The sequence below is a fragment of the Carassius auratus genome, chromosome 41, assembly GCF_003368295.1.
Source record: "Carassius auratus strain Wakin chromosome 41, ASM336829v1, whole genome shotgun sequence".
NCBI lineage: Eukaryota > Metazoa > Chordata > Actinopteri > Cypriniformes > Cyprinidae > Carassius > Carassius auratus.
In genome coordinates, this window is record NC_039283.1 from 7,444,674 (window position 1) to 7,471,536 (window position 26,863).

Consider the following 26,863-nt stretch of genomic DNA (forward strand, 5'->3'; position numbering starts at 1 on the left):
CCCCTGAGGACACAATCATTGGGCAAACTATATTTCACATCAACCATACATGCATCACTCCTGACTTTTGACTTTCCCCTTCATGAACCCATCTGCACTGAGTTCACTTAAAAAAACATACAATGTATTTTTATTTCTTCGTTTTCCTTCTATAAAATATATATCTATATTTTTTGGGAAAAATATTTTTAAATGTATTATTTTTCTAACAATTTGAGTGAAACGTGACATTTCTTTACAATATTTGTTAGACCCTGTCAAAAACATAAGCAACACAATAATGGGGATGTGTCTTAAACAATTGTTTCACAAAAGAATTACACACACATAAGGAAATCATTTTTGCTAGGTTGTATTTTAGTTTATTCTTCTATTTCTTCTTCAAAAAGTTATTTACAATGTCAGAACTCATTACAGTCCATGCAAGAATAATCTTCAATAAATATACCACTTTATAATCAAATCGTGAAGTTTTTATTTTTATTTTTTATAAATCCTCATATTCATGGCAATCTCCAGTTTATTCCCTTGGGATCTTCTCTAAATCCTACGTTAGCTGTAACAATAATCAAGGAGGGCAGAATCTAATGAAAGGTCAGTTCTATTATTATTTATTTTCTTTAGTTATATGCCAGTATTACTAGACAAAGTTAACGGAGAAGAGAAAGTTTTTTTGTTTTGTTTTTAGCGAGAGAGAAGGAAAGAGATTTGGATTCAAACCTGGATCTCCTGTCTGTGCACCACAGTTCAGCATGCCCTGAGTGCTTACGGATAGGCCACATCTTTGACAACTCCTACATTTAATTTTCAATAAATCATACAGAGCATGGCATTGGTTTCATTTCATTACCATAACAAAGTCATAGCGTTGTTGCACAACACTGATTGACTAAAACAGTGTCCAAAACATTTAAACGGCCGTGTTGATGCATATGTGAGTCTTATGAGTGAGTCCCCACTGACTCAGCCAAGCAGATGAAAAGTTTCCAACCACTCCGTCCAAATCTGTGGAGAATGACTGAATCAATGTGTGTGCTCACGCTGGCAATAGGAAAGAATCGGTGAGTAACACTCGGACTAATGAGACTCAGCGCCCTCGGCTCCATTGTTTTGATGTTCCCCTTTAAACATCAGATTAAATGGAGCTTCCTCAGTTCCCAAGTGACCTATGATTCTTTAACTCAAAGTGTCCGACCATACAATCTCTAAAAAAACACATCACCTCTGAAGTTGGCTATCTGACAGCGGCAGTGTTTTGAAGAATGAAGTGTTGTGTTCACACTTGGACACACTATTTTCATGCTAACTCGTGACTCAGGTGTGTGTCAGTCCCCACACTGACTCAGTCGCACTGATGAGCCGTTCCTTCAGCAGTCCTGCCAAGATGACCAATAACTTATTAATTTGTGGCTGACAGGAAAAGGAAATCAGAATTACTTACTCAATGAAAAGGAAAAGAGTCAGAGAGAGGACAAATAAGAGAGCAAGAAAGAGAGAAATGAGGAGGAGAGAGAACAAAAAGGCAGGAAGGTTTAGTCACTTTACAAAAGGAGAATATTTTACTGGAAATATCCAGGATGGGCCAAATCATTGAAGCCACTGTTTAAATCCTCATCTACATCAAAACCTCAGCAATCAGACATTATATGCCCTTTACCCAACCAAGTACATTTCTGCACTTGCCCGATTCACTTCGACACCCCGTCAAACACTCACAGCTGACAGTTCCCACAATACAATCAAACTATTTGAACATGATGCCAAATCCACTTTTCCCATGCACTGATATCCAAAGATCCAAAGATCCAAAGAATATCGTCCTATTAAGTTTCCTCATGTTTTAGCTGATTAAATAAGAAGTTTTCTCAATAGTAACCATCGGTGTTTATCCAAATATCAAGAAAACTCAACTGTGATGTCATATGTTCCATGAAATGGCAAACCATTAAAAAATTTAACAAACTTTTTTATAAAGTTTTAATTTCCTGTGAACTGAGTCTGACCTCTTTCACGTGACATAACGGACTTTGAAATTCAGTTTTAAATGAATGAACCTTGTGTATCTACTCAAGTCAATCATGACACAAAGACATGCTCCTGGCATTACCTCATTCCTGGGACTTTCCCAGCAGAATCCCTCTACAACTGCAACTCCACCTCTTATTTCATCTTTGTTAATTAACTTCCATCAAGTGAGAATATACAGTAGTCCAAATATACCTGCATCAAAGGTGCAAATATACATTTACGTTAAAAGGTTAGATGAATGACAGTAGTTTTATTTCACTGAATCGATACGGAGCTTGGTCCAAATAAAAGTTCAATTGAATTAACCATTTGTGAAGTGCATCCACACTGATTTGTTTATTAAACCATTTCGGCTGAAAGCAGATTTCCTTTTATTGTTGCTTCAACCAAATATTTTCAGTTGCCAAATCTACTCACAGCATATTGCTTACCAGCAGAGTGACTGGTTAAACTGTATTGTGGGCAATAAGTAAATAAGATGCTGGTTTGTCTTGTAAAAAAACAACAACCCCTCAATATCTCCCTCAGGTTTGGAACACTTTATGATAGTAAAAGTAGCTCTATGTCACAGCAAAACAAACTTGTGCACATTGCAGGTTCTGCAATGACTAAAAGCAAAGAGAGAACGTGATACTGCTCTTTTGTGCAACAGTTAGTCAGAGCGCTTTGACTTTGGACCTTGAAGAGCAACGAAAAAGAGAGAATGAAAGATGAGTAGGGTCTTTAGATTGAGGGTTATTAGTAATTCAAAATGGGTGAAAAGGATGGCATTTTCAAAAACTAGTTGAAAAAAAAAATGAAAAAAAAAAATGAAGAGAACTGTTCAATTGGAAATGCGTAACAAAGTTCAGCACTGTGAACAGCAGTGTTTTGCCCAAAACAATACTTACCTGAGTGCACGCACAAAATCTCCTTCAGAATATTAGTATCAGTTCGCACAAGTAGTATATAGACTGATGATGATTTGATTTATTTGATGAAAAGCAGAAAAAAAAAACACATTTCAAGCAGACACAAACAGAAGGGTGTTGGTGCAATATCTGGCTGAGGTCTGGAGGATTACTGAAAACTCAAGAAGACAGGCACAAAATGCTGAAAATGGTTTTAATAAGCAGAAGAGAGTTGTTATGGTTTTGTTTTCCTCTAGAGTGTTTGGCAGTCTGGATTTTCAGGCAAAAAAAAAAACTTTTCAGGAACGAGTTTGAAAAGCGTTTGCTTGAGGCCATGTTTAATTACTGGAGAGCTAAATGAGCCTGGCTGCGGTTGTGATAAAGCATGTAGATGCATGTTTGTTAGTCATCCTCCATACAAATCAAAACTGTCCTACCGGTTTAAACCCATTTTCATATTACATTTAGGTTCATACACCTGGGAAACGTAGCTAGAGGACATGCTAATGAGTTGTTTCTTCACTATTCAAACTACATAATATAAACAGTCAGTCCACTTTGTGTTGGATGATGTATCATTTCTTCCAGTATGAATCAATCTTAATAACTTTTTAGTTTGTTGCTCTCCTTGCAGTTCTGTGTGCAGTTCTGGCTGTTATGTTTCACATTCTGGTTAACCCCTCGTGTCAGTCATTAATGAATGCAGAACCCTTATGTAAGAGTGATTCATGAAGCTTTTCAGAATGTAACACACATACAGGCCAAGGATCTCTGAACATTGATTTCTTCAGTAATCCAGACTGTACCACAGGGGTTATGCGCAAATCATAAAATACATAGACAGCACATAATAAAGAGCATGATGATCAATAAAACAGGCAGAATCTACAGCAGCATCAACCTTGAAAATGTGCCTTTAAATCTTTAGGTTGAAATCCTGCAGATGAAGAACATGTCTGTAAGTGGGAGTGAATCAGGTGAACAAATACAGTAAGGGTGTCTAGCAAAGTTTAGCTCCAACCAGGTCCAACACACTTGCCTGGCAGGGTCTAGGGAGTCTGAAGACCTTGGTTAACTGGTCTGGGTGTGTTGAATTAAGGTTGGAGCTAAACTCCACAGGACAGTGGCCCTCCAGGTAAAGGTCTGGACACCCCTGATATATACAGCTTTTTTCTATTTGATTCCATAAGTGTTCACATTATTCAAAAAATGGTTTTAGACATTTTTTCAATTTAACTAAAAATCGAAAATATTTCTAATTCTTAAATCATCAATATGATTTATATTTACATTTACATGATAACAAAAGATTTAGAAAAGAGACTGAAGTTAGAGACAGTGATGTGGGATGGATGGATGGATGATGGATGGATGGGCTAAATGATTGACAGCTACCTCAACATCAAGACAGGACAGCATGGAGACAGTGATGGAAGACAGGAGGTGAACAGAATGTGATATGAAGTAAAACGGATTGCTCAGGAGGCCAACTTGCAGCATCTAAATTAAATGGACTGAGAGAGAAAAAAGAGAGCGAGGCAAAGAGAGAGAAAGAGAGAAGTATAGGGAGTGTCAAAAGACAATTTAATAGATGAAATAAGACCGTCTGATGTTAGTTCCAGCTCAGAGGACATTTCCATTCTGTGTGCTATCTGTCTCTCCCTCTCTCTATCAATTCTCCTTCGATCCCTCTATCATTACCCACCAAACGCTAGTCATATTACCCAGCTTTTTACAGACACATGAGTGTGGAGACAAAAAAAGAGACGAGTATGAAAAACAATTAATTGTAAACCTAAACACACACATCAAGAATGAGATGAAATGCAAAGGAAATCATTTTATAGTTCTTTGTATTCAAGTAAAGCCGAACCTCCCTGGGATAATGACCCAGCGAAGAGTTCTCGGTGATTTCTTCACAAACAACTAAATTATAAAACCCTCATTGCTCAGATCAATGCTCTCGACCTCCTCAGGGATGTTTGTGGAGTATGTTTGCACACACACACACACACATTCCTCTGTACCCCTCTTTGCACTCCGTTCCCTCCCTTAGTGACACAGCACAATTAAAAGCACTTTTCATTGTGTCTTTATTCAAACATCCCCAAAAACCATTTTAAACAGTGAGAGAGCAAGAGAGGAGAAAGACAAGATAGAAGGGGGGGGGGGGGGGGGGGTTCATGGTGCATTCATTAGCATCTCTTCATTGCTTTTGCGCATTGACTGCATTTTCTTTTGCCTGTTCAGAAAAAAAAACCTTCACTGAAACACCCAGTGTTTTTTATATTCTGACATGGTCTGAATGAAATCTCATACAGTAGCTGTGGTACTATGGTTATCATGGTAATGTTCTTTATTTGCTTCATCAGAAAATTCATTCTTTTTTAATGCAAAAGTGCATTGATATGCTTTTTTTGTATGGTTAGTACTTTAGACAGCTTGAAAGACTGCAGTGTCTTTATTGCACACCGTTTAAAGCTGCTCTCCTGTCTTGTGGTGGTCCGAGGTCACCTCTGGCACAGAAGGGTCACAACAATCCAACCAGGTCTCATGAGAAAACCTAACTACTTTATGACATGGCAATTTCATATGAATTTGTATGATGGGATTTGCATGGAAACACAATTTTTAGTATAAAGCATGAAAATCCACACCAAAATCTTACAAATTCACATGAATAAGCCTCCAAATCACCAAAAGCTCACAAATTACTATGCTACATATCTGAATGTCACAACTGGATGCCACATTCCCCCTCAAACAAGCTCTAGAGTGGCTGTAAAAGAGCTTAAACAAAAGCACTGCTATCCTGCTGAATCTCACTAGTAACATTTGTGACTAAAATCTACCTTTCAATTTGAAACTCATACCAGAGTTGATGTATTTACATGTAGTTGTCAAGTATAAAAGGAACGTGAAGACTATTTTGAGTTCTAAATAAGTTCATCAGGAGCTAGCGTAAATCAGTGCATACTGCATATAGGTCTGACTAGTACTTTGCATAAATCTAACTGGTTTAACACCATGACTCGTCAGACCAGCGTGTTTTGAGACTGCTCTCTTCAATAACATTAATAAAATTGCAGTAGCCCATAAATAGTAACTGGCTCGTAATGCCGGGGCCACAGGTGGGAAAATATACCACCAGAATGACCCAAAGCAGTTTTCAAGCCATTTCACAGTTTTTGTTCAAATAAATGTTGCCAATGAACCCTGGTTCCAGGTATCATAACCCATAACTAGGAGCCATTCAAATTCGACGAGTGGGTGTGAAAATAACTTCACAAACAAACAGCACGACTCCGCAGCAGACCGAGCGCATTCTCGGTACAGTGGCAGATGTCCAAACGCCTCACTCAAACACACACACACACACACACAGAGAGAGAGACTCTTAGCCGCCATGCATGAGACAGAGACAGGTTAACTTTACTCGCGCGACGACTTTTTTTTTTAGCAGGATCTAAAACGGCTAACGTTAGAATTTTATGAAAAGCCAAATGTGTTTCCACGCGGCGGTCGAAAAACACTGACAACCAAAATACGAGTATCTACAGTGCATTAAAACGACATATCGTTAGTTAAAAGTAACGCCTGACAGCCTGCGTAACATAAACTACACTTATGCGCAATTATCAGTTATTTTCTGACTTACCTATAAGTCTGTCAGAAACGCGAAAACGTCTCCAAACGTGTCGCCTGATCTTCTTTTTAATCCGAGTTGTTCACTTTGGCAGGTTGTTTTTATACTAGGTAAATATAGTCCGGCACAGTCCTATGACTTTGTGCTTAAAGCCACAAAAGCACCAATAAATAAATCGAGTCAAGAAAGCAAAGGCAGAAAGTTTCTGAAAGAAGGCAAGTTGTGGGTCCCACACTCGAAAGGTTTGTAACTAGGAATGTTCAATAAAATCCGACTTCTCTATGAGCGCAAATGACACGGATGTCCTTATTTATTTCTCAGTCAGTGCTTCTCTCTCCGCGCGCTCATAAGCGCCTTGCTTTTAGACCTCTTTCTCTTCCCCTCAGGGCTTGCAAACTCGACCAGGTGCTCATTTACATAACTGCACTAGCTGCGTCCAATGGCATCCCTTAATCAGGTGCTGTTTTAAATATTTCATGAGGCAATTGACCAATCCGGAGCGAGAAAAGTAAGGAACCCGTGACCTGGCATCGCCGCTGTAAATGATATCAAGGCTTACCTCTGAGAGACCTTTTTTTTCAAAGTGTTACAGGAACGGATAGTTTTGTTGAATATAAAATTTTATATTGCATTGCTGGTAAGGAAACAACCGATTTACCTTGTTAAACCTTCCAGTGCTGCCGTAAATCTTGTAGGCTATTGGCTAAATTTCTAATAACTAAACAGCTGCTGGCTTTTCCCAACAGAGTTCATGGTTAGCGTTTAAGAAACAGCCTTTGTAGTGTTAAAAGATTGCCATTATTACAGAGAAAAAATTCCAGCAATATACTTATATATTATTTCCTGAGGCACGACAGGAAAGATGGTGTGTTAACAGACTAAAACCTGAGCTCAGAGGCAATAACAAGGAGAACCATTGTTAGTTTGAAAAGTTCAAACACTGGCTAAATTCTGCAGATATATTAATACAGAAGAATGAATGGGTGTGGTGCTTTAAACTCAGCGAAAAGCGATATTAAAGGTAAATAAGACAGGTAGAGAAGGGTGGAGGAGTGAAAAATCTATTCCACAGCTATGTGTTGCTACTTGCCCATTCACTGGAAGGAGATGGGAATTGGAAAGTATTTGGCAGTCATTCAGTAACACTGAGGTAAATAGTTGACCGAGAGAAACAGCCGTCTACCTACCTCAATGTTGACCGCAGGCATAGTGTATGAGCATGAGCTTTTCTTTTCTTTTCTTCCCACTTCCCACTCTTCTGTTTTTCTCACCCTCCCTTTTTTACCTCTCTCCTGCCAGCCTAGCTTTGTGCGTTGTCTCTGGCACCTGCGATCCCCCTGTACTGTTGCAATGACCTTTGCACATTGTTTCAATTGTTTCACTACTGCAATGGCTTTGTCTCACTCTCTCTGTCATTCGTTCTCTTCCTGAAGATAAGGACCTCTGTTACGCTTGGTCAATGACTCTTTTCACAGATCTCTTCCACAGTAAATTTCCAATCCCGTCTTTCTCTCTCTGTCTGTCTGGGTTTTTTTTTTTTTTTTTGATTCAGCTAAGCATGAAAAGCAGGCCTGATCCTGTGTGGAATTCTCTGTGAAGGATGGAGAGGGAAAAGAGAATGTGGCCCAAAAGGAAAAGGAGGTAAAAAAGAGTGAAGTGGTTAGAGTGAAAGAGAGAAGACAGGGAAGACAGACACACAAGTGCTTTGATAATTATAGTTTTTACCCCCTGAGAAACCAGTAATGCATAACATTTTAATACCATTTTAATACAGTTAACAATTGAGGATAATGCATGTAGTTCTGGTTGTGAGCCATCATTTCATCACAATTTCACCATCCAGTTAGGCACTTCAACCATAACTCCTTCAAGAACAGCCAGAAGCCTTGGAGTTATGATTGATGCAGCTGGCTTTCTCAGACCACATTATTAAAACTGCCCCGTCCTTGCAGATTTGCTTTATTCAACATCAAAAAGATCAGGCCTTTCTTTGGGAACATGCTGCATCAACTCCTTGTTCAAGCTCTTGTTCTGTCCCAGGCTGGACTATTGCAATGCCCTCTTGGCAGGTCTTCCAGCCAGTTCTATCAAACCTTAACAATTAATCCAGAACGCGGAAGCAAGATGAATGTTTAATGAGCCGAAAAGAATGCACGGCACACCTCTGTTCATCAATTTGCACTGGCTACCAATAGTTGCTCGCATTAAATTCAAGGCATTAAAGTTTGCCTACAAACACCACTGGCTCTGCACCATTACCTATACCTTTACCTAGAACTCTCTGTTCTAATTCTATTCTTTAAAAAAACACACTAGCTTCTCTATTCTTTTTGTATTCTATCTATTTTTTTTATTTATTATACAATAAGAAAAGCAAAAAAAGGTCTCTAACACTAGCTTGATCTATTCTTTTTGTATTCTATCTGTTGTCATTTTATTTATAGTAATATATATAAACTAGTTTCATGTATTGCGTAAAGCTAACTGAGACTTGTTATAGCTCTTGTATATCACTGCTCTCTTGTTGATTTTGATTGCTTCCATTGTCCTGATTTGTAAGTCACTTTGGATAAAAGTGTCTGCTAAATGATTAAATGCAAATGTAAATTTACACTTAATGTCACTACTCATTGGAGCTTACAATATACATTTCTATTCACTTCAGACGGCCTTTAGTAACCTAAGCTGTGTGTAGCACTTTTTATGATGGATGGATACACTTTATTGGATCTTAACACCCATCCACTGCCATTATAAAGCTTGGAAGAGCCAGGACATTTTTTGATAAAACTCTGATTGTATTCGTCTGAAAGAAGAAAGTTATATACTGTACACATAGGATGGCTTGAGGGTGAGTAAATCATGGAGTAATTTTCATTGTCCCTTTAATATTTGCTTCTGTCTGAATACTTATAATCACGTCGTTGCAACAGATACTTATAATGGATTGCTGCACAACCTTATGCGACACAATGTACGTCATCCAACTTACAACAAACAATTTGCATTTGTTCTAGACATATGGACAGACAAAACAGGCTGTTTTCTGCAGAAAGGTAAATGCAGGTTATGCTTGAATAGTCTAATTGAATGCTAGAAATTATAAAAAAAAAAAAAAACTGTTAAGTTGCACAGATGTGCAAGGTCACAGTTGAGAGGGAGAGATACACATGGCTTTGAATACCAACATAATATAGCATACACAAAGCATTCTATATTATAATTGTTCACTTTCACCAATGTCATCTATACAATTTACGTAATTAAAAGCTGATTTAAGTGAGGAAGTGCAGATCATTTGTACACCCATGAGTCCACATGTATGCCCCCCTCCCCACCAACAACACACAACACACACACACAACACACAAACACATACATAAACACACAGCTGTTGAGGGGCAGAGCGGCCTGATCACTCTCACAATGTCATGCCTGCAGAATGTGGGGAAGCGACACAAACTGGCATTCCACTCATTCCCTTACTAAAGCACATAATCTATCCATTTCTCTCCCTCCCTTTCTATGGATCCCTCCCGCTACCTCAGTTACCAATGTCACACACAAAAATCCTCCCCACCTCACACACACACATAAACACACACTTGAAGAATGGCAGGACATTCTCTGTTCTGTCCTCTCTGGTGTCCTCTTCAAAATGGCTGGTTGTCTCATGGGCCCAGAGGTTAGAGAGCTTCTCTAAAGTGTCATAAGAGTGTGAAAAGACAGTGATGATTCAGGGACTGTGTGTGTGTGTGTGTGTGTGTGTGTGTGTGTGTGTGTGTGTGTGTGTGTGTGTGTGAGTGTTTTGTGAAATGAGACCAGCCACATTTGGTGTCTGAGGCTCATAGGAATGTAAGACTTTTGACTTTGTCCATGTGTGTGATGAGAAAAGACAATGGAAGTAACAGAGGGTGATTCCTCCTGGTGATATGTTATAATCACTTCACATCAATGCTAAAATATCAGCCATTGTATGAAATCAGACATGTTTTAAAAGTTGAATGAAGGATGAAATAACACAGATACCTGATGAATATCACTGCTTACTATGTGAAAATATAAGTACTTATTTTAATCATAATGACTCAAATTTCTTTTGAGTTCAAGTATAAAGTACTAAATGTATACTAAGCTATAATAATATAATTATTTATATTAATATTATTCTTAATTATAATTATTTGATTTATTATTTTTTAGCACAATAACACTTGTAATTATTAATTAAGCATTTTGAAATAACAATTGTTATTATTATTACTACTATTTAAATATGTATTTATTATATATAAAAAATAATATAATTATTTAAAAAATTTGCTAAAAGAGGGGACCTAATGTTACAGATACATTTTTGTGAAATATTGTTAAGTAAAAGATAATACATTACGCACAGAAAAAGAGTGACGTAAAAGTTTCCCAAATTCCAAATACTAAAATATTAAATATTAAAACAAAATTAAAGCAGTACTTTACTGTGTTACTGTCTACTACTTAACTGGGGCAGAGCGGCCTGATCACTCTCACAATGTCATGCCTGCAGAATGTGGGGAAGCGACACAAACTGGCATTCCACTCATTCCCTTACTAAAGCACATAATCTATCCATTTCTCTCCCTCGCTTTCTATGGATCCCTCCCGCTACCTCAGTTACCAATGTCACACACAAAAATCCTCCCCCACCTCACAAACACACATAAACACACACTTGAAGAATGGCAGGACATTCTCTGTTCTGTCCTCTCTGGTGTCCTCTTTCAAAATGGCTGGTTGTCTCAGGGGCCCAGAGGTTAGAGAGCTTCTCTAAAGTGTCATAAGAGTGTGAAAAGACAGTGATGATTCAGGGACTGTGTGTGTGTGTGTGTGTGGTGTGTGTGTGTGTGTGCGTGTGTGTGAGTGTTTTGTGAAATGAGATCAGCCACATTTGGTGTCTGAGGCTCATAGGAATGTAAGACTTTTGACTTTGTCCTGTGTGTATGTGTGTGATTAGAAAAGACAATGAAAGTAACAGAGGGAGATTCCTCCTGGTGATATGTTATAATCACTTCACATCACATCACTGCTAAAATATCAGCCACTGTATGAAATCAGAAATGTTTTAAAGTTGAATGAAGGATGAACTAACACAGATACCTGATGAATATAATATCACTGCTTACTATGTGAAAATATAAGTAGCCTACTTATTTTAATCATAATGACTCAAATTTCTTTTGAGTTCAAGTATAAAGTACTAAATGTATACTAAGCTATAATAATATAATTATTTATATTAATATTATTCTTAATTATAATTATTTTTTAGCAACAATAACAATTGTTATTATTATTACTACTATTTAAATATGTATTTATTATATATAAAAAATATAGGCTAATTAATAAAAAATTTGCTAAAGAGAGGGGATCTAATGTTACAGATACATTTTTGTGAAATATTGTTAAGTAAAAAGATAATACATTACGCACAGAAAAAGAGTGACGTAAAAGTTTCCCAAATTCCAAATACTAAAATATTAAATATTAAAACAAAATTAAAGCAGTACTTTACTGTGTTACTGTCTACGACTTAACTATGCACCACATTTTACAGAGCGATCATGGTGCAAAATGCTAAAAACGATAGTGAGGGTCTTTTGGACCCAAGAACATGTCATGTGTGAACCATCCCTTAGTTTGTGTCGTTACCTTTGTCGCTGAGTTTCTTGAGGCTTTTTATGTTGCATTGGTCATGGCAGCATTGACCTATTGTGTATTAAACATATTACTTTGCACATTTGAAGATACTGACCATTTTTGGTAACTCCCTTGAAGCTTTTCCAAAAGGTGAAGGTGTCAGAGGTCATGGGGTCAGGCTGCAGCCGTGGGCGGGTGTCTGGGTGGGGGGTCAGAAGGGTGTCAGCTCTCTGATCTCTTTTTTGGGTATGGGTAAGTAAAAATGCTCAATGCTTTAATGCTTTCATAGAACTGAAGTCTATCAAATCAGGCTGACCGGTTTCTGCATAACCATCTTTTCAGCAGAGAAGCACAGCCACTGGAAATAAGGCTCAGCTTCAATGTGATGAGTTCAAACAGGTTATTCCTAGACCCACAGTCATTTCCTGAACAGTAATCCCACTTATTATTCGTTGAGCCTGTGTTTTTTTCTTTCTGTGTTGGGTAGTTTTCTAAGACATATTCACATAAGCATTTATCATGTTTACCTCCATCAAGAGTCTGTATATCCTTCTTTTGTGGGCCTGAATATCAATGCATTCATAAATATTACTGTAATGTTGTGTTTTAATTCTGCATTGTGTTGTGTGTTTTCTGTTTCTATGGAGCATCTCCTTCGAAGATTAAAACAGAAGGGTGAGTGTGACCGCAGGTGTTCTTTAGCAGACGGTAATTGCGTTTGTCTGTCTGTGTTTTTGAGTCATGTGGTTAGATGTTTTTGCTCTTCTTGACCACTTGCATTATATAGTCAAAGACTCAGGATTTGAAGAAATAGATGATTCAATTAAAATGAAGTCATTTTTTACCATTGACCAAACCTGTACGACTTTCTTCCTTCTGTGGAACGTAAAAAAGGCATTTTGAAGAATGGTCTCTCTTTGTCATGTAGTTCCATACATTAAAGATGAGCATTCAAAACAGTTCGTCTAAAAGGATGTAAAGGTGCCATGAAAGTCTTCTAAAGTCATAAGGTATTTGAGGAACAGATAAAAATTTAAGTATTTTTGGAAGTAAAGTGAAAATCAAATCAATATTTATTTCTAAAAAGAAAAAGATATAATAAAATACAAATCAAAATTTGAAATTAGAGCAAGAGACAAATTAATCATGCACAAACACCAAAAATGGATTCAAATCTTTAATAATAATATATATCTTTATAAATATATATCCCTCAATTGTGCATTCATGAGAAGAATCTATTGTTTTGAGTCAGATCTTTTCGATGAATATTTGATTAAGTTTCCAAGACTTGCCCTAATGATTTGTTCATGAATCATATTGATTCAGTTCACAACATGAATTCACTCAATGATCTGATCACAGCTCACCAAATATAATGGTGAATTAAAATATAATGAAAAACTGAAAAAAAATGTATATATATATATATATATATATATATATATATATATATATATATATATATATATATATATATATAAAGCTAACTCAAAATAATAATAAATACTATGGTAGTACTGTAAACAAAATTGCTGCTTTTTACATAAACACAAAGCTGTCACATGATGTAAGATTCTCAGAATATTCTAAATGGGCCATTTGGACCACCTGTATGATATTTATATGATGCTTCTGATCCCCATTTATTGTCATTTACTTTACAGCAACTAGTAATTTTCCCCCCATTAATTCTTGTTTTATGTTCCACAGAAGAGTGCATAAATGATGAAACAAAAGCCATTTTTGAGTCAACTGTCCCTTTAAGGCCCCACCCACAGACTCTTCTATCAGTCTGCTCACTTCATTCCCAGATCTCTAAAGAAGCCTTCAGGGACTCTGATTCTTTTAACATGAAAAGAGGAAAGTGAAGAGACCCTGAAGAGGGAGAGAGAGATCTGCTATTTGTGTCTCCTTTACAACTGTTGCTGAAGTTGTGACTGCAGAAACAGTTTCACTTTTCCTCTCCTTCACCGCCTCTCAGTCTTCTCCATCTGTGAATAAACATGTCTGTCTTTTATTTGTCTGTGGGTCTAATTCATTAGTTCCCGTGTTACACTCATCGTGTTTCCTAAGTATGGGTTCTCTCCTTGAATCTGTCTCTTTCCCTCCGTTTCTCCCTCTCTCTTTCTTCCACATCAGACAGAATTTGATTCTCCCCAAATGACTGTTATTTTCTGTCTCTGCACGGAGCGTATGATTGGTTAACAATGTAGCGGCTGACGGTAATAACGGTTGAGTCAGCGTGTGGCGATCAGGTGGGCCGCCCTTTATAACAGCCCATCATAGAGGCTATTTCAAACTGTCTCCATGGAAACAGAGCAGGTAGTGTCTAATTCTGCATAGACTGTCTATGTGACGATACAACTGTCCCACTCGCTCTCTTCCAGTCCGTTCTTGCTCTCTCTGGCTTCACAGTGAGAGTGAGTGGAGTGGGGGGTTGCTGGGATTTTGGGAATGAGTGCCATTGCAATGCAGTGAGAGCCTAAGCTAAAAATACCTACTGACCCATAGACTCTAACAAACATTGCAAGCGGCAAACAGTCATACCACTCAAAACACACAGATGCACATGTGGAAAACGTAAAAAAAAGTGATGAAAATATAAAATATTGCTTATTGGATCTGTAAAATCTCTGTGATGTGAGTTATACCCAGTCTTTAGGCTATCTGAGCTCATTCTATCCCATAATAGGTGGCTTATGGTGGTCCTGTTGTGTGATATATCCTAGTGCTGTCTGATGCTAATTAATTATGTCAGAACTATTGTGTGCCAGTATAGTTTGGCCTCTCTGACTTGCCGTATTGAAAGCAGAGTTTAGATTCGAAGACAGGACACCTAATACACTTCACTGCCATCGCCAGCACCCAACTCGGAAGCAGACTAGAAACAACTGCCTGCTCATAAATTACACAGGCATGTGTGTGTGTGTGTGTGTCTGTGTGTGTGTGTGTGTGTGTGTTCCTGAAGCGCTGAGCGTACTGAAATAAATCTAGGGGAAACTCCTATCCACATATGTACAATAAACACTATAAATCATTTTTAAACTCAAAATCATGAACAAAATTTGTTTATGTAGCTGAGTAAGGACTTCTTAATAGAGCTCTTCAATCATGTGGTCAATGTAAAGGCCAACCTGGAAGGCTAATTCACTAAATCCTGTTTGAGGTGTGACACAGAGATGCACCTCACGGTAAAAAATTCATATATGTTATTTCTTTTCATTTTGACTTTGTATCTCTAAATATGACTTAATGGCTTGAAATTGCAACTTATTTTACAAATTTGGGAGTTTATTTTAAAAATTGTGACTTGCATTTTGAAACTATGATATTATTACTTGTAAATGCAACAAGTTTTCACAGTTGTAACAAATTCCTCAATGTGACTTTATATTAGCAATGGTTTATTTCTCCTAGTTGTAACAATTGTAACATTATTTTTGTTTTCCACAATTGGGACTTTATATTTTATGCAAGTTGTGCCTTATATTTTAAAATTGTGACATTATTTCTTGTAAAAGTGACTTTAATTTTCAGAATTGTAACTTTATATTGGCTTCAAATCTTGCTGTTGTGACAGTATTTCTTGTGAAGTGACAGTTTTTTCGCAGTTGCGACTTTATGGTATACAACTGCATGTTTAGTTCTCAAAATTGTGACTTCATGCGATCGCAACATTATTTCTTGTAAATGCAAGCTGTTTTTCTCAGTTGTGACTTTCTATTGTTCACTGTGACCTAATATCATGCAATTGCAAGTTTATTTTTCACCAATCATTACTTATATCTTTTCATTTTTAATTCATTTATTTGTGTCTGTGACTTTATATCATGCAACTGTGAGTTTATTTCTCAAAACTGCCTGTTTTATTTTTTACTCAGAAGCAGAAACAGGCTTCCATATTATAACTTTAATTTAATGGATGTGGTTTGTTAAAGTTAAAAGACTTTCTTTTTCTATCCACAAACAGAATAACCATTTCAAAATTCCATTCTCATGTCTGTAATAATTCATCATGTGGTCAAATATCACTGGAACCATAAATATTGATGCGCTGCGAGACCAGTGACATTCCTAGGATTGCTGTGCCAGTGTTATCAGTTCCTTCTGCATTCCTAAGCGGGGTGATATAGAGCCTGCCAAGTCAAGAAGACCAAATGGCACTTCTGCATTTCCTTTTCATCCTGAAGCACACGATTTCATACCTCCATTCATCATCAAGATACAAGCTTCATTTTTCATTTGACTGTGGAGGGTAATTTCATCTGGGAAATGTGATAAATGGTGTGGCTAACAGAGTTTGCAAAATCACCAGATGTCTACACATGCAAATGAACACCAATCAGGTTAGAGATACAGTATGTGTCTGGTTTCTGATTAACCTCTGTGTGTTTACCATTATTCACACTGAACTCAGACTTTGTCTCAGTCAATACCAGGCCCTTGATTACAAGGCAGACTGGTTTAATAGGACTAATTCATTCACTCTTTGTAGATTAGTGGTTTAAAGGGTGTTGCAGGCTGGTTAGTGGACGTCATGTGAAAAGCTAGCTGCTCTACACTAATGCAACACATATGGACAGCACAAGTGTGACCAGTGACTCCTGCTATAGGCCACAGAATTTCATTTGGATAATTTATGAGGTCACGGTTGAGTGAAATATGAGAGGAGCATGAAGCTGACTTTGGTTACAAAGGCAAATAGTTTTACACAATCTACAGGAAATTAGCGAGTTGTGTTTTACAGTTTTACAGAGGGGAAGATTATTTGTGTTGGTATTTATGAGCAAATAATGCTTGTGAGGCACTGTAACAAATCCAAGTCACACCCGAAACCACTAGCCTGTTTAATAGTTTTCCCAATTTAATTAGAAACGGATAATAACGTATTCCACATGGAGGATTTTACATGACTTGTTTTTGATTGTGGTGGAATAATCAGATTAGATAGGAATGATTCATTGTCTTCATAATGCTGCAGTGTTTACAGCTGGGAAATGATGATTAGTAGTGTCTTAGCTGATGTGATGCAGTCTGTGGGACTTCATGAACAGTGATTGGCAAAGGTTTTCTTTCCTAAGTGTGTTACGGTAAAGCTTATAATTAGTGCCAGTCAGTGGACACACCTACTCCTTCTTTATGATTACTATTTTCCACATTTTACAATAATAGTTATTAAGATTATGGAAAAACACTAACTGGAAGCATAGGTTATTATGTATCGAAACAACAAATCTTAAACAAATCTTAAATTTGGCTTCTTTAAAGCCGTTACACTTTATCTTGTGAACATCTTTATCTGACCACTGTGTTGAGATTTCAATGTTATTTATGAATTTTGGCAAGAAATGAAAATTAACAATTTCTTTGTTAAATACATGCAATAGATCGAATTTTGACTGCATAATGTCAAACCCTTTTCCAGTGAAAGTTATACTTTTTTTGTGATTGCTTTATAAGATGTTAATTTGCTATTCTGATTCATTTTAAGTCAAAGTAAACATTTCCAGCCCAGATGCTACTTTGATTTTATGTTTGCCTACATTATACTTTCAGTTACATTATATTGTCATTTACACTGACATTATGTTGTAAAGAGTAGCGGTGTCCTCGTGCAAAAAAACAGATCACAAAGAGTCAGGGGAAGGTTTTTATTGCAGGGTTGTTTCTGTCAGTATAATAACAACATTTCAATAAAGAATGATCCACACATTATCACACAAACAAAGACACACCCACATGAAATCCCCAAGCAAAGGCATATAGGACTGGAGGCTGAAAAGCAGGAAACCAGCTCCCTTCTAACGATATCTCTGCACAGCATCAGTCCTACAGCAAAAGTGCACAAACTTGAGTTCTTCAAAACCAACCCACTCTCTAACGAATGCACTTTAAGTCCAAAATAACACGACTCCAATATCTTTGAGTGGCTTGTGTTAGTGTGCACGTACGATGTGTGCTACACAATCTCCTTTTAATTACTTGATCACTTGTATCAGGTTTTTCTGACATCTCTGAAAACTTTGCATAGTCTATAACATTTTGTGGCATAAATTCACTCCCACCGCAACTCTCAACAACACCCACACTTCATTACCCACATAATAAATGTATATCTGCTCTCAAATTAAAAGTTCACAACAATAAAAGACTGCTGGTTGCTTCCTCTTGCTTTAGAAAGTGCTTTGAGTGTCTATAACTTCTCTTTACCAAAATAATCTTCTGAAGTCAAAAGCCTGTTCTCTTATATTCAAACACGGCTGGTTCTGCCCTGCATGCAGAGGTTTGTGGTACGGACACTGAAGGGAAAATACATTCACATGGGCAACTCAGTTTGAGGTCAGAGCAGTGACCTCTGACCTCACCTGACTTTTGGCATCACTGCTTTGAGATTGTATTCATCAATGCTTGTTAAGTAACACTGATTGTTCAGACATTCCTTCTGCCCTCTCAAAAAGGTTTCAAAGCATTCTGATAATTATCTGATTATGATAAATGAAAAGCAGGGAAGATACAGAGGCACAGAGAGGCTGCAAAAACACAAACCCAGTAAAAATAGGTAGAATGGGGGATTTTTGTCTATACAATGGGCTGTATAAGTCTGTAATGAGGGTCAAATGCAAAATAAATTCAAAACTTTATACAGTCCTTTGATTGAAACATTGCAGATTTAAATAAGATGGTCGCATAGAGATGGTAATAAAAAAAAACTGGAATGGATGAACATGGAATGAACATTGGATCTCATCCCTCACACACACTCGTTCTCTCCCAGCACACTGAACATGTTGAGAGTGAAGCCCTTCCTGTCAGCCTTCACGGTATCATCTTCATCATCCCCATCAGCATCCTCATCGGCATCTCGATCGTTGTCCTCCTCAAGCTCTGAGCTGGATTCATCCTCCTCTTCCCTCTCTCCACACTCATCCTTTTCATCATTCCTTCCTTGTAGAACGATGATCTCGGACAGCTCTGGGTGTGATTCCCATTCATCTGAAGAGAATGAATTTAGTTCAGTTTATTGCCATATAATCTTCACAGGTCAGATACAGACTCAACATTCAACAATATAATAGAATAAATGCAAACATTTGATTAAATTCACCATGAAGAAAACTATTTCTTCATATTCTGAAGACAGAAGTTTTGGAGTGAGTGACTATGAGTGATATGATTCATAGTGTTTTGACCTCTGACCTTTACTCGGAGCGTATCCAGGTGGTTGCAGACAAAGACACATGCGTCCATCAATGGCTAAACGCAGGAGACTGTTGGCTGCTCGATAGACATCGTTACGGGCCGCCTTGGCAGTTTTATACCCTCTCTTCTCAGCCCAGGCTAAAAAATGCAAATACATACGTGAGTGTAGACAAAACAATAAAAACAACAACTTTTCATCTCTCCACGTTTCTTCCCCAAGTCGAATGTTAAATATGAATTGAATGATGCCATTTCAAAACAGGACGGGCACCTTCACACACATCCCATGCTGTCCAGTCCTGTGTGCTGGAGTTGTGTGGGCTTTCGGGGCTGTGGTCAGGATGTGTCAGCTTTAATACAGACAGGAAGTTGGTCCGTTCACACAAATATCCTACTGAACTGTAAGGCTCCTGCAGCTGGGACACTGGATATATACCAGCCAGGATCTGTTTGAGAAGATAAATAACCCACGCACACACATAGACAAACATAAACAAAACGTAGACTGGATGACTTCACTTTCAGAAATGATAGAGTATCATGCAGTTTTTACCTGTAGCTGCTTGTCCACTTGGGAAGGGAAGACAATCCCAGGACAATCACACAGTTTAACAGTGGGAGTGAGGTAGTATGTTTGGAAATATTTCGTGTGACCTGGGGTTCGGGACACACTCACGACCTTCCTGCCAACCAGACTGTTTAGTACTGAAGATTTGCCTACATTAGGAAAACCTGGAAAAAGTGCAAAAAGTCTCCATATGAATATAAAAAAAATGAATGAATTTCAATTTACACATCAAGGAGAAGAGACTTCATATAAAAGCTAACTGACACGGATCTAGAACAACACTTTTTGAATTTCAGAATGAAATGGAACTTAAGATGGTCTTTTCTTCCTTGAAATTCAATTCTCTTGGTGGTTAAAAATGTAGGATGGGACAGGAATTTGCTAACTGCTGATAATCTCATGTGAGCAATTATTGTCTTGTCATTGTGCCAGTGCATGTTACTATGAGAAAAGAGTTGTTGAAGCGAAGGTGATATTAATAGTTTTGATGAAGAATTACGAGGGCACATTCATCTATAAACATAACGATGTGAACAGATCAATAATTGATGTAATAAATGCTGCAATATTCTGTAAAAATAGTGTCAGTTCTGATTTGATGGTAACAGGCTTTTACCTATGCAGCCCAATGTTAGTACTCCATCTTTATAAAGTTCTTGCGAGGGACTGTTCATTTCCATGGCAATGTCACTATGATGCTCCATCAACACAGATTCCGATTCATCATCAGCCGGATCCCCCTCCGTTTCCAAGGCAACAGCATCCCTCTGGATCTTCTTCTCCCAGCTACTCAAATCCACTATAAACCACAACCATCATCATCATTTAATACTCCCATGTGTTCCAGTACTGATATCTGGGAGGAGGCGATCTAACCTCTTCCTGCTGTGATCTCCTGACACGCTCTCATGATGTGGATCGGGCCTCCAGCATTCCATCGGACTTTCTTCCTCATCCTCTTCTTCTGTAGAACTGCAGTTAGTACAGATGAAGGAAGCATTTATATTCTTATCTATTTTGTTCTGATCATACAATAGCTACAGCACTGATACGGAAAAGACTCTCTCACGTGTGCTGTAGGGTTGTCCTGGGTGCGAGGTGAAGCAGACACAGTGCAACTGTGGGAACTGTTTGGTCAGATAGTGCTTCCAAGCCAAAACCAGCGGGGCGGGACACAAGTCCACCTTATTGAGCACCAGGATGATGTTCTTCTTTAACTCAACGGTGATGTAGTGATAGACAGCAGGAGGAAAGTGCAGCACCTACACACGGAGTGATAATGTTTGCTTGTACTGAACGCCAATGATGACTCGAATAGGAGTACTATACACTGAGTCCTCCACACCATATTTCTTTTGCTAAAAATGTATAGCAATAAAAAAGTGCCGTTTTCTGAGATTAAATGTAATATAATCTCTGGCCCCACCTAGTGGGGATTTTATTAAGTCAGTTTGCATAATTTGACACTCGCCTTCATTTAGTGTAATGGCTATGCAAATTTGATGATCTGTTGAAAATTGCTAAAAGTCTCAAAAGGCATTAAAGTGGTACACTTACTGGGTATCTGATATCCACTATGAGAAGAACGACATCAGACATCTCCAATACTCTCCACAGCTGCCTCCATGTCTGAGAGAGAAAGAGTCATTCAGTCAGCAGTAGGGGAAAAAGGACCTATTTTTTTTAAATAGTGTTTTTTTGAAAGAACACCGATTCATCTGTCTGAATTTCAGTAGTGATCTGTTATTCACATTCTTTTGTATTATCCAACTTGTTCTTAGTCCTTTGGCCCACTTTAGGTAAAATAATGACTTGACAGGTTTATGGCTCAGCCATTTTATGGTCTCCTACTGCTTCATTAATCCAAAACTATCTGAAAATTGGAGACTGTAAAAAAACAATGAATTGACTGTGATCCAGTGATCTTAGAAACAAAGCTTGTTATCTCTTAAAGGTATCTGCACAATATTGTGGTGCGTTGCACTAAGCAAACGCAACAGTTTTATGTGTCACATGGTTTGAGAAAGGCAACAGCACCTAAACCAGTGAATCACTTTATAGTGTTTGCCCCCAGCACTGAGCCAACAGATGCTCGAGTGCAATAAAAAAAAAAAACCTATTTCATTACAGCTATTGACTCAGCAGCAATCAAATTCTGGTCGCTGATAAAACATTGTTTTTCGAAGTACATCAGTTGTGTGTTTTGTAACAGAACGTGCCTCACCTCGAGATTGTGCTCAAAGTGGCTGAGGGTACCGGGTGGGTTCTTGGAGTGAAGAACCTCCAGATACTCCAGAAATGACTTCTCCTCTTTCCGCAGTAACTCTTCTCGTTGCATGTTGTAATGCCATGAGGGCCGCCGTGGGAAATTCAGTCCTGTTATTAGACAAAATGAAAGTGAAATGAAGACATAACAACATGGATCAAAACCAATATCACACTAAAAAACTAAATATAGTTATTTCAGTATAATTACTTCAATGACAAAATGGGTAGTAACCTATCATTATAATACATATATTATACATTAATATATTTATTATAACTATGTATAATATGTATTATAATTATAACTACCGGTATACACTCTGGCTGTGTGTTCATGGTGTGTGTACACACTTGGATGAGTGAAATGCAGAGCACAATTTCCACATTTTTATAAATATTAGGAATTGTTTCTTAAGCACCAAATCAGCATATTAGAATGATTTCTGAAGGATCATGTGGCACTGAATACTTGAGCAATGTTGACTTTTGAACATTCAGCTTTTGCCTTTATAGGAAAATTATTTAATAATTTTAATTTTAAAATTTTACATTGTAAACATATTTCACAATATTACAGTTTTTCTTAATTTGTAATAAAATAAATGCAACCTTGGTGAGCATATAAGACTTATTAAATAAACATTAAAAATATATCAACCCTAAAATGTTGGATTGTAGTTTGTTTGCATTTAGTGCTTGATTTATTTATTTTTTTTAGGCAAAAGAGTACAGAATTTATAGAGAAAACACATGTCCTGTTCTTTAACAGCAAATGGATGTAAACAGACCCAATATGTTTGACAAGTCATTGACTCATCTATTTAACAGCAGTCATACCGTACACTGTTTTTTTTTTGACACAGACGTGTTGTAATTGTGAAAGTGACACTTTGGCTTGTTTTGTGAAGACAATTCCCTACAATATGTAAAGTTTATTATCATAACAGTATTTGAACACTTTTAGTTACACGTAGCATAAATACCTTTCTCTTCTGGGTAGATCTGATTCATATCAATCTCTAGTTCCTTTTCTGCCACGGGCTTCAGGATTTTCTCCATCGCTATTTTTTTCCTCCTCTCCACTTCCTCCTTGCTCTCCTTCTCAAAGTGCAGACGGAATCTGCAAAACAAGCCATTATAAGATTAACAAACAGGATGAAACATGCCCCTGCCAAAATAGCTGATGCTGAACTAATAAGACAAGCCTGGACTGACTATTTTCGCCAGTCCTGTCTCACCTGTTGGGGTCATATCTGCCGTCTCTGGAGCCAGGCTGATGGTTGATCCTCTTGATGTCTGTCGTCTCGCTGTCTGATGTATCCGACTGTCTGTCTCTACCAGCTCCTCTCTCCACACTGGCATTTCGGCTACTGTGACTTGAACCAGTTTCTCCTGTACACAAACACACATTCAGAAACTTTAAAGAGTGTTTTCTGTCTTGAATGTGGTTCCAAAGCAAAGTAATGATTCCCAAGTTTTTTTTTTATTTCTGAATTATACACTATTTACAGTGAAAAACATTGTGTACTTCCAATCCAGGGTTTCTGTAGTTTTTATGAAGGTACGTTAAGACTATTTAAGTAAAGAAAATGCAAGGAATAAATTGAATGGAACATAAGTGTACACTGTCCCAAAATACAAGTGTCTTATATAGTTACAACCACCAGATTATGCAAGTAACTGGAGTTGATGCCTCATACTTTTTGATATGCTGTTATTTGTGAACGCTACTGCTTATGTTAGCTTTTAATATATGGTTTTATTCTTACGAAAGCTTTAATACAGTACAGCAACCGCAAGCGGGTCCATGTATAACGCTGATGATCTCAATGAGAGAGAGAGAGAGAGAGAGAGAGAGAGAGAGAGAGAGATGCAGAGCAGGGCGACCCGAGGAACAGGATTGAGAACCGCTGCTTTAGAAGATTGATTATGAAACTTTCATGAATTGTCAACAAATTATGAATTCTGATTTATATATGAATAGATTTTTACATGCACGCCTATTTTTCTTCCTCTTCTCTAAAGCAGTGCTGCATGGCCTAGGGATTCATCGATCAGATACTCGGGATCGGTATCGGCTCCGATCAGACGAGACAGATCCAAATCCGATATTGTGCGAATACTATTCTGTGTTATTGTTGAGCTCCAGGAAAGGCACAAAAACATTCAAAAGCACCAAAAAATTTCCGTGCACATATTTCAAGTGTTCTGAAGCTGTTAGATAGTAAATGTGAAGCACAGATTAACACTCAAGTCATTAAATTCAAGTTCACATAAACTCTTCTTTCCACTGCGGCTGTCTGTCATCCTCTATTCAGCAATCAAATTATGTGTTGCGTTTGGTTACTATAGTCAAAACTATTAAACTATCTTCAAGAGGTCAGTAACTGAGGAATAAAACTGTTCAAAGAAAAGGCTCATTAAACTAACATACATTTATTTAATCAATATCTCTTCCCTTTGTACTAGTGATGTACGGTTCTTCTTAGTAAATCGCTTGAACCAGTTCACCAAATCGTTTCGAATCAAATCGAATCGTTTGAAACTGTTCGCATCTCCAGTAAGCATTAACCCACAAATTACGTAAGTTATTCACTTTTTAAAGGTGGCTGACACTGTCTCTGAGTCTAAATTAACCAATATCGTGGAGTAATTCATTTACTCAAACAGGACACTGACTGAACTGCTGTGAAGAGAGAACTGAAAATGAACGTGAGCCGAGCAGCTTGTGTGTTGTACTAATTTCTCTACGTGGGCTGCGCAGCCTGCACACTGTGACTCGGTGTTGTTTCAAGCTCATCATTCTGAGCACAGGATGCTCTGCCTTTAGTATTATAATACTTTTCTGCGCAATCAAAGATTATTAATAGTATTTCTTGTACTGTCCTATCTATTATATGTTGCTGCCTTTATGACTGTGCTATACATTTAAAAGAAACATCCTTTAGATTTCTATATAAATGTATATAGTTGTTTTTACATTCATGTATTTTACAACAATGCAAAGCGCAATTTGTAAATGTTACCAGATTTTAGACTTATTCACTTTTATTTGCAAATAAAATATTTCACTTCATTTTATAAAATTATTGGGCATCCATGATTTTTCTAGAATCTAGAGTATCTTTTGCTGCTGAATTATCTACTAACCTAGTTTATAATAGTATTTTTTGTCATAGATCATGATATATTTTTTAATTTATTTTTCATTAAAATTACGTTGTTCGTATGTAGTAGATTGTGTTTAACACACAAGAGTGATGATCAGATCAACACAGAGAAGTATAGAAATTCTACACTTCTACTGGAATTTAGTCTTTCTGTGTATCTGCTTTACTGATGAAGCGGAAAATAACCTGTCAACCTGTTTTGCGCTGTCTTAAACGGTGTCATCCACTGTGACTGATCTTCAGAAACCAGTCACATGCCTCCATAAATAACACTTTATTGCCATTACAGTTTCTGTCGGAACAGTGCAGTGTGCTTTGCACTGACGGCATAATTATGCCTTTAATGCGTTCACTAGTTCATATGCAGGTATTTTGGCTGGTTTTGCTGTGTACTGGACCCAAATACTTCTAGAAATGCAAGCGAACAGCAGTTAATTCAGCCTGCTTGCTTTAGTGTGTATCGGTCGCTTTGTTTTGGTATTACGTAACTTAACTTCACGCTGAGTCTGCGCACTTATTTACCGCATGACACAAGCGCTAACTACAGCAAAATGCTTATCACAATCACCTCCTTTCACCATCAGTTCACTGTTCACCTCATTTCTACGGTTGCTGTGGTTGAAATTAAGCGTTTCTTCTTATTTGCATCGCACATATAAAAAAGACAGCAACGCACTGCTTTATGCTCGTCAAGTTTGGTTACACACCCACACAGGAAACTTAGCAAACAAAGTATTTACAGCATTGTAGTAGGTCAGTGAATGCTCTAGTAACTTATGTGGAAAGCTGCTCACACATTACTGCATACTAAAATATAAATCATAAAACAATGCGTCACGTGGCTAATGTAGCTTGTAGCGGGCTAATAACTCAGCTAAGCTAAAGTTAGTTACCCACCTCTCTTCTTCCCGCGTTTCACCTGGAGCTGCTTCTTTTTCTGTTTGTTACTAAAAGGCTTTTTGCGTGGCATGTTCGCATTCGTCAAAAGATGAAACTAGAAAGAATGGGCGAGGACGTATGTCCTCCTCGTCCGTTAAATATTTTCATTCGTGAAGTTTCTCCGTTACTCGCGTGGACTTTTGTATGACTGGGGTAGACGGACGCTACCATTATGATCTTCAACGCATTCAACGCTAGGCGTCAGAAATACATTTGATCGACTCTCGTTCAAATGTTCTCTTCTTTAACTGCAACTGTTCACGTTATGCGACTTCTGTTTACAAATGAAAAACGATAAAACAGTTATTTTGAACCCCCAGATTTTTGATTAAGTGGTGCAGTCTTGTCTTTGAAATGAAACTGACTGTTATACAATGCCAATGTTAGAAACACCAATCTTAAATGCAAGTATGATTAACTACAAATAAATCTAATATCATATACAAAGTTAAGCACACAAATAATGTTCTTA

At 37.5% G+C, this 26,863-nt stretch overlaps 2 protein-coding genes across 4 annotated transcripts in view; both read right to left on the reverse strand.

Moving 5' to 3' along the window:
• LOC113060003 (epithelial discoidin domain-containing receptor 1-like) overlaps nt 1–6,593 on the reverse strand; it is a 33,022-nt gene extending 26,429 nt beyond the window's left edge. For all 3 annotated transcript variants that reach the window (XM_026228756.1, XM_026228755.1, XM_026228754.1), the window contains exon 1: nt 6,577–6,593. The gene's annotated coding sequence lies outside the window, so the exon portion shown is untranslated. The remainder of the gene's footprint in view (nt 1–6,576) is intronic.
• Nucleotides 6,594–17,883: 11,290 nt separating this feature from the next.
• Nucleotides 17,884–26,579, reverse strand: LOC113060006 (guanine nucleotide-binding protein-like 1). Its single transcript, XM_026228759.1, has 12 exons — nt 26,350–26,579; nt 23,521–23,674; nt 23,266–23,402; nt 22,239–22,390; nt 21,572–21,643; nt 21,084–21,276; nt 20,891–20,986; nt 20,631–20,813; nt 20,000–20,178; nt 19,718–19,892; nt 19,444–19,584; nt 17,884–19,239 (listed from the first exon to the last, which is right to left on the reverse strand). Exons 1-12 carry the CDS (start codon nt 26,420–26,422, stop codon nt 18,998–19,000), a joined length of 1,797 nt encoding a protein of 598 aa, XP_026084544.1. The 5' UTR covers nt 26,423–26,579; the 3' UTR covers nt 17,884–18,997.
• Nucleotides 26,580–26,863: the final 284 nt, after the last annotated feature.

Excerpts from the sequence above, each read along its gene's own strand:
- LOC113060006 (XM_026228759.1), bottom strand. The coding sequence starts at position 26,422 with ATGCCACGCAAAAAGCCTTTTAGTAACAAACAGAAAAAGAAGCAGCTC. Across the intron at positions 23,403-23,520 it reads GGCAGATATGACCCCAACAG|ATTCCGTCTGCACTTTGAGA; the intron begins GTGAGACAGGAC and ends CTTGTTTTGCAG. Across the intron at positions 20,814-20,890 it reads GGAGATCACAGCAGGAAGAG|TGGATTTGAGTAGCTGGGAG; the intron begins GTTAGATCGCCT and ends TGTGGTTTATAG.